The 8,422-nt window shown below is 45.2% G+C and overlaps 1 protein-coding gene across 3 annotated transcripts; it reads right to left on the reverse strand.

Moving 5' to 3' along the window:
* Nucleotides 1–247: 247 nt before the first annotated feature.
* On the reverse strand, nt 248–8,417 carry MRPL18 (mitochondrial ribosomal protein L18). Of its 3 annotated transcripts, none has more exons than XM_047769808.1 (4): nt 8,280–8,417; nt 7,058–7,244; nt 943–1,174; nt 248–610 (listed from the first exon to the last, which is right to left on the reverse strand). In XM_047769808.1, the coding sequence occupies exons 1-4, from the start codon at nt 8,353–8,355 to the stop codon at nt 539–541; spliced, it is 567 nt and encodes a 188-aa protein (XP_047625764.1). In that variant the 5' UTR covers nt 8,356–8,417; the 3' UTR covers nt 248–538. The 3 variants fall into 3 exon arrangements, with proteins under 3 accessions (XP_047625764.1, XP_047625765.1, XP_047625766.1); XM_047769809.1 differs by lacking the exon at nt 8,280–8,417 and adding an exon at nt 7,544–8,028; XM_047769810.1 differs by lacking the exon at nt 8,280–8,417 and adding an exon at nt 7,544–8,171 and having other exon boundaries at nt 543–610; nt 1,092–1,174.
* Nucleotides 8,418–8,422: the final 5 nt, after the last annotated feature.

An 8,422-nucleotide genomic window follows, 5' to 3' on the forward strand; every position in this document is an offset into this window, starting at 1 on the left:
TTCCTACTATGGTCCAGGAGCCCAACTGAGGTTAGGATTTGCCTCTTTTATCTTCACGTTACTAAGACTGGTTATTATAAGCTGACATTTCCCAGCTAAAAAAACACCTCCAAACCCTGAGCAAAAACAGCTGTCATTTATTGAGCTTACCCGCCGTGACTAACCTGTCACAAGTGCTTTGCATAAACTTTCGTGTTCCTTGCCACCATGAGCTCAAAGGCAAAGAAAACTTCATTTAATCAGAAAATAGTTCATAATAGACCTTTATTCTTTGACTTATAAACAACATGTCTTTCAAAAGTTAATTAGCAACAGCTTTTCTCAGATACTTCTCTCACGTCTCAGAGAGGGGAAGAATTTAAGCCTTGGTGGAAAACAAACCAACACGCACAAGGGGAGAAGGTGACCTTAACTACTGAGAAATCCCGAGGGGAGACGCCCGCAGGGACTGTCCAGCCAGCGCTTCCTCCAGACGCGCTCTCCTGAGATGAGCAGCTGACAGCTTTTACATTCACAAATCCCCGACAACGCTTCCGATTCATTCATAGATTCTCCGAGGCTCCCGCAGCACCACACCACCTTCTGTCATAGCTTGTTGTAGCCGTTTTATCTGGTTTTGAAGATCAGGAAACAAGGAAAAGATTAAGTCAGCACACAAGCTGACGGTAAGTAGTTCACTTCACTTGACTGTTTCAGGACACAAACAACTGATTTGCTCCTTGCTAACTTCTCAGCGTACACTGGTTTTTCAGAAAGTGACCTTTTTAAGGGCCCCACCTACGGCCTAGGGAAGTTCCCAGGCTAGGGAATCGGAGCCACAGCTGCCAGCCTACACCACAGCCACAGCCACGCCAGATGCGAGCTGCATCTGTGACCTACACTAAGTACCTGATGTCAAAAATTAACGTAACACCTTTTAAGGTTACACGAACACAGAAATACCGAGTCTGAGGCTGCCTCCCAAGGAGTAGGGTGGTAAACCATGAAGTTGATTCCTGCTTCCAAGCATCGCTCTGCCAGCACTCGTCCTACACTCTCACAAGCCACCACATTTCTGGTGCTATAGAGGTGCTTCTTAATGGCCCATTCACGAGTGGATGCTGAAACCACAACCTGGCCATTTCGGTGCTCAACAAGCGCTTCTATGTGATGCTGAGTCCTTATAACTCGCAGCCTAAATGAGGTGAGAAGAAAATAAAAGCATTAAAAAAAAAAAATTTTTTTTTGGCCACACCCACAGCATACAGAAGTTCCTATGCCAGGAATCAAACCCGCACCACAGCAGCGACCCAAGCCTCTGCAGTGACAATGCCAGATCCATAATCTGCTGAGCCACAAGAGAACCCCTTACTTCTTTTTTCATAAAAGCATTCTAAAGACAAATGCCCTCAGATGAATAAATGCCTAGATATTTCTCAAGAATTCAATGTTTGATTCATTTACTTAAACATTCTTAACCTGGGTTTTACTTGGGAAGGGTATTTTTCCTCTGCCTTCATAAGGATATTCTCAATAATAAACCAAACATTTCTATTTAACTTCAAATATCCAGAATAAATTTGGTATTTCTGAGAGCTGAAACTTATTTACACAGCATCTGTACTTCAAAAAAGGATTTGAGGAAGAAGAGCTAAGTCAGTGACCCTATACTGGATAGAGATATTTTATGTTATTATTTTCCAGTTGACACCAAAATAAATGTAAGATGGATCAAAAACTTAAATATAAAAATAGATAATATAAGGGTACTAGAAGAGGAGTTCCCTGGTGGCTCAGCAGGTTAGGGATCTAATACTGTCACTACTGAGGGGCAGGTTCAATCCCTGGCCTGGGGAACTTCTATATACTATGAGCACAGCCAAACAAACAAAAGAGAGTACTAGAAAACAACAGGGAAAAATTTTTTTTTGTCTTTTTTTAGGGCCACACCCATGGCATATGGAAGTTCCCAGGCTAGGAGTCAAATTGGAGGTGTAGCTGCTGGTCTACACCACAGCCACAGCCATGCCAGATCCAAGCCACGTCTGTGACCTACACCATAGCTCACAGCAATGCCGGCTCCTTAACCCACTGAGCAAGACCAGGGATCAAACCCGCAACCTCATAGTTCCTAGTCGGATTCATTTCCGCTGCGCCATGACGGGAACTCCCAGACAACATGGAAGAATTTTTAAATACTCTCAAAGTAAGATAAGCCTACTTATCAAAATATTTAACGTAACATCAAATTATGTCATATGCCTTTTATTAAAAAAAAAAGATTGGGAGTTCCCGTCGTGGCGCAGTGGTTAACGAATCCGACTAGGAACCATGAGGTTGTGGGTTCGGTCCCTGCCCTTGCTCAGTGGGTTAACGATCCGGCGTTGCCGTGAGCTGTGGTGTAGGTTGCAGATGCGGCTCGGATCCCGCGTTGCTGTGGCTCTGGCGTAGGCCGGTGGCTACAGCTCCGATTGGACCCCTAGCCTGGGAACCTCCATATGCCGAGGGAGCGGCCCAAGAAATAGCAACAACAACAACAACAACAACAACAAGACAAAAGACAAAAAAAAAAAAAAAGAAAGATTGACAGGAGGTCCCGTCGTGGCTCGGTGGTTAACAAATCCGACTCGCACACAGGAGGACCAAGGTTCGAACCATGGTCTCGCTCAGTGGGTTAAGGATCCAGCGTTGCCGGGAGCCGTGGTGTAGGTGGCAGACACGGCTCAGATGCTGTGTTGCTACGGCTGTGCTGTAGGCCAGCAGCTGTAGCTCCAATGTGACCCTAGCCTGGGAACCTCTATGTGACGCAAGTGCAGCCCTAAAAAGCAAAAAGAAAGAAAAGCTTGACAGAGATTTCTGCATGGTATGGAAGAAAACAACAAAAACCATCAGTAGAGTGAAGTCAAAAGGCAAACAATGAAGACTTTCTGTAGTGGTAACAAGCCCAACTAGTATCCATGAGGAAGGAGGCAGCTCTGATCCTGGCCGTGCTCAGTGGGTTAAGGATCCAGCGTTGCCACGAGCTGTGGCGTAGGTTGCCGATGTGGCTCAGATCCAACATTGCTGTGTTTGTGGTGCAGGCCAGTGGCTGCAGCTCCAATTCAACCCCTAGCCTGGGAACTTCCATAAGCCACAGGTGCAGCCCTAAAAAAAAAGGCAAGCAATAAAACAAAAAATATTTTTAAATCCTATTTTGTTCAGAGGACTAATTTCCATAATACATAAAAAGCCTCCTTTACAGGCATATGTCTCAAAAATAATCCCATTATTCATTCTTTTTTTCTTTTTTAAGCTGCATAAACTGCCACAGAAAAGTTCAATAACTTCAGCAAGATTACAATTAATAGTAAGTAATGGAGCTAGGATTTAAATCTAGAGGCCTGGCTTGAGAACCAATGTTTCAAACACAAAATTATTCCAAGATGTATTTCTTTAAGTGTGTGTGGGTGTGTGGGTACTGGGCATGGGTTGGGGGAGAGTGAGGTCACGTGAAGGAGGTGGGGGGGGGTGCAGAACAACATACACAGTGTGCTAAAATTTGTAATTTTAAAAAACACAACTTTATACATATGTGCACAGACTAGCTCTAGAAGGAAAACACAAACTATATTCCCTCTTGGATTTTATAACATTTGTACATATTACCCATTTAAAAATTAAGTTCATGGAGTTCCTGTTGTGGCACATGAGGTTGGCACAATGAGGTTGGCAGTGGTATCTTGGAGGTGCTGGGACAAAGGTTCCATCTCCAGCCCAGCACAGTGGGTTAAGGATCAGGTGTTGCCACGGGTGCAACTTAGGTCACAACTGTGGCTCAGATTTGATCCCTGGCCTGGGAATGCAATATGCTGCAGAACAGCGAAAAAAGTATATAAAAGTAAAAGATTAAAAAAAATTAGAATTATGTTCATGATACAGAAATCACTGAAATCAGAGATTACACTAAGATTTTTAGTGTGAACTAGCATAAAAAGCATTAGAATTAGAAACCTGGGCATTCTGGTTGCAATACAGTAGAAATGAATCCAACTAGTATCCACGAGGATGTAGGTTCAATCCCTAGCCTCGCTCAGTGGGTCAGGCATCCAGTGTTGCTGTGACCTGTGGTGTAGGCTGATAGCTGTAGCTCCAATTCTACCCCCTGGCCTGGAAACATCCATATGCCATGGGTATGGCCTTAACAGCAAAAATAAATAAAAAAGTAAAAACTAAAAAGAAAGAAAGAAATGTGTTGGAGTTCCCTGGTGGTTCAGAGGGTTAAGGATCTGGTGCTGTCACTGCTGTTGCACAGATTCAATCCTTGGCTCAGGAACTTCAGCATGCTGCAGCCAAAAAAAAAAAGTCTTGCTTAAAAACAAACCAAAAAGCAATATGGGTTATGGGTTCTAATGCTGGTTTTGCTGGTAGCCCTAGTAAAAACCACAATCTCCTAACCCAGGAGTCAACATCTTTTTTCTGGAAGGGGTCACAGAGTAAATATCTTAGGATTTGTAGGCCACACTATAAGCACATAGGGCTGGGGGGTCCCTGGAGAAAGAGAACCAGGCATGGCTTTCTAACAAGGGAAGCCATTTTTGGCCTAAACTAAGCCATTCTGTCATCAAAGTGTGGCCACAATGGCTGCCCTTGAACAGGTCTTAGTAATCAAAGGTCTTCAGGGAAGTAAGGGGATACGCGAACAAAGGAAAAGCAATCAACAAACAATAGTTCAGTGACAAAACAGAGCCCCACTGCCTTCCCAAGAAAAATACATCGCAACCCGGTAAGTTCTGACTTCTGCACCAGGTGGAGGGTGAATTGACAACATTGACCCCGAGACTTCAGTCAACTAGAGAGGGCGCTCCATCAACCTTGGCCCCTGCTCAAGCCCCTTCAAGAATATTCGTGTACCCCTAGCTAAAACTTCCCCAGTTTTGCTATTTTGGGAGACAATCCCTTGGGAAAGATCCCCAGTGTTCTATCTACAGCAAGCAATAAATCCTTTTCTAGATCTTTGGCTTGGTTGTGTCTTGGCGCGACACCTAAACCTACTAAGAAGTAAACTCAGTTTTCGAGAAACAATATGAATCAACTACTTAACTCAGCCACAATAATACCAGAACAGCCAGGTGAGAATGAGCAGTAGCAATGTGCCAAAAAAACTTTCTTTGTAGATAACAAAATTTGAATTTTATACAATTTTCACATGTCACAAAATATTATCCTTGGCGATGCCTGAGGCATATAAAAGTTTCCAGGCCAGGGATTGAACCCGCACCACAGCTGTAACAAGAGCCAAGGCAGCAACAACACTAGATCCTCAATCTGCTGAGCCACCAGGAACAACCACAAAATAGTCTTTTGTGGATATTTTTTCCACCTTTTAAGAAAATATAAACAATATTTCATTTGCAAGTAGCTTTGGCCCATGAGTTTGCTGATCCTTGTCTTAAACCATTTGTACAACAAAGGGGTAGGCCTCATTATCTCCAGGGTCACTTCTAATTTTATACTGATAACAGTGTGAATAGGAGAGAGAGAGAAAAGAGGGGAGGAGCTCTAATTAAAATGATCCAAATATTAAGTGAAAGTAATAGTTTGGGTGTTCCGCAAGAATTCTAGAGCTAAGATTCAGATTATTTCAAAGATAAACAGCCTGCCCCCTTTCTGCGACACCACCACCCCCCGGCCCCGCCCCGCCATATGCACTAAATAAAGTAACATTCTACCACTCCTAGTCTATCTGCCCTACCACTGTGGTGACACTTCTGCTGCTAGGGAAGACATCTACTTTACCTCTGTATCTCCCGCATCTAGCACGATGCCCATGAGTTAATGAAGGCCTAATGTTTACTGAATGAATCTATCACACAGTTATGACCTCTAACTTGCTTTTATAACTTGATATAGTCTTTAGGAAATATTCTCTTTTCGCAGTTCCCACTGTGGCTCATCGGGTTAAGAACCCAACTAGTATCCATGAGGATGCAGGTTCAATCCCTGGCCTTGCTCAGTGCGTTAAAAATCCAGTGTTGCAGTGAGCTGAGGATAGGCCAGCAGCTGCAGCTCAGACTAAACCCCTAGCCTGGGAACTTCTATATGCCGCAGGTGGGGCCCTAAAAAAAAAAAAAAAAAGAAAAAAAAGAAAAACATTCTTTTTTTTTTTCCCCCCAGGACTCCTGGGTTTTACCCTTTTGTGTTTGTCTGTTTGTTTTTTTAAGAAACACTCTACTTTTAATGAATCCTTACCACATAGAGAAGCAGCAGATAAACACCAACATGCTGCAGCATAGTGGTAATAATTTAGTGTTCTACCTCTGAGGTCAGATAAAGCTGATTGACTTTTGGCTCTGGCACTTATTCACCCTGTCTCCTTAAGCCTCAACTCCACTGCTCCTATAAAATAGGAAAAATCATTGCATCTGCTTCAAAAAGTAGTTTTAAGGATTAAATGAGAAAATACATATAAAATACCTGCCATAGTTCCTTGCAAATACAAGGTATTCAATAATTAGCCATCTTTATAACAAAGAATAGACAGACTCCTCACTGCTCTTCCTGCTTCTACCACTGCCCCTTTAATTCCGTTCTCCTTAAAGGAACCAGAATGATCTTCCATTCAGACTCAAATTTTCAATCTAAATAGTTTCCACTGCAGTAAAAATACGCCTAAAGTGCGTACTTGACTTGCAAAGATAACAATTTGTCTTCTACCTACCTCTCTATTCCACCTTACTCTATCCACTCCTTGGCCTTCTGAGCTCAAAGTACACATGACTTTCAGCTCCTCAAACATACCAAGCTCATGACCACTCTAGGTGTCTCCTCTGCTGGGAATGTCCTTGGTAGCTGACCTCTCCCAATTTTCAGAGGGGTGCGAGTACGCGAGCAGTCCCCCACTCTAACATCATCCTCTTTAAATTTTCTCCATGATACCTATTCATTGTTTGTTTGCCCCTCACCCCAGATCCACTACAAGTTGGCTTTCTGAGGGAAGAGTCGCCAGCCATACCTGTCACAGTCCTTAAAAGAACGGGTGAAAGCAATTTGTAGGGCACCCTGCACCGCTCTGTGGTCAATAACTAGCAGACTTAATTACCTGTGCCAGAACTCACGGGACGGCCACACTGTCCCCCAACCCCGCTCTTTTCTGGCTACTGCTAAGAGCTCCAAATTCCGGGGGTTCCGGTTGGTGAACTCTGGGGCAACAGCTTCATTTTCCACAGGGTCCGTTCCAGGGTTCGTCGCTGGCTTGCAACTGGTTGAGAGCGCTGCCGCCCGACACCCTAAGAATGGAATCAACCACGATGATCTCACAAAATGATGAATTCGACAACACAGGGATATGATCTAACCTGTCCCCATCCTCTCTCCTCAGTCTTTGAGCGCAAGAAAGGGGACAAAAAGCTGTGTGGACACGGGGTGTGGTCATCACAGCCATTGGTCTGCAACTTTCTACTAGAGCCATCACAATTAACTGGTTTACGTTTCGATGGGGAATGTCGACTACGAAATACGACTTGCATGTGCACACTGGTTGTGCGAACCTGGGGAGAAATCTAAGAGAAGTGGTAAGATGAATTACCCGGGTTCCTGCAAATCGACAACAACGCCCAGAATCGCGACCGAAGCGCCATCGTTGAGGGAATCGCAAACAAAGCCTCGGGCAGACCAGGCCTTTTTCCTCACTGGGGTCCCAGAGGTTCGCTGGGCGCAGCCATGTTTACTTAGGGAAAAGCCTAAGGCTCACGTAAGGTCATCGACGCCTCGACAGGAACCAACAAGCCCCCCGCCGCTGAGTGGTAGAGAGTGCAATCTGTCATCTCCGCTCCTCCAATCAGCGCTTACGCTGGGGCGCACGCAGGCGTCGGAACCAACCAAACACTTAGCAGCAACAAACTTCCGGGGAGGGCGCGAGCCGTTAAGTAGAGGACGCTTGTTGTCGGCGTCCGGCGTCTCCGGCACGCAAGGCAGCATATCTTCTCTTTGGGCCCTCGGGTTGCAAGGCGTAGATTGACCATTGTCAGGTACCCCTCTCCACACACGTACACCAGTAGGGCCCTGGGAGGAGAAGGGGCAACGCAAGACGCACGCCCTTCTCTTTAAAAAGGGTGGTTGTCGTTTTCCCGTACGGTCCATGGAAAACCTTGCCCCGTCCCATCCAGATTCGAGCTTTTACTTATGAGTCCGGAAACAAAAAGACACTCGCTGCGTGCTCTTCGTTAACGAAAACAAACTATAAACAAAGACTCGGAACCCCAGGTCTACCTCAAACGGCCCCGCCGACCCCGCCCCCCGTCACTCCCCAAGCCCCGCCTTACCTTTTCTAGAAGGCACTAGAAAGTGCAAACGCGCGTGCGCAACCTGTTTCAGAGGAACGCTTGAGCGTAGCACCATCTTCCGCCAGCGGTCCAAGTTCCTGACTTCCGACCTCCTACCTTCGCGCCGTTCTCATTCGTTTTCT

This window comes from Phacochoerus africanus, chromosome 2, assembly GCF_016906955.1.
Source record: "Phacochoerus africanus isolate WHEZ1 chromosome 2, ROS_Pafr_v1, whole genome shotgun sequence".
In the NCBI taxonomy this organism is placed as follows: Eukaryota; Metazoa; Chordata; class Mammalia; order Artiodactyla; family Suidae; genus Phacochoerus; species Phacochoerus africanus.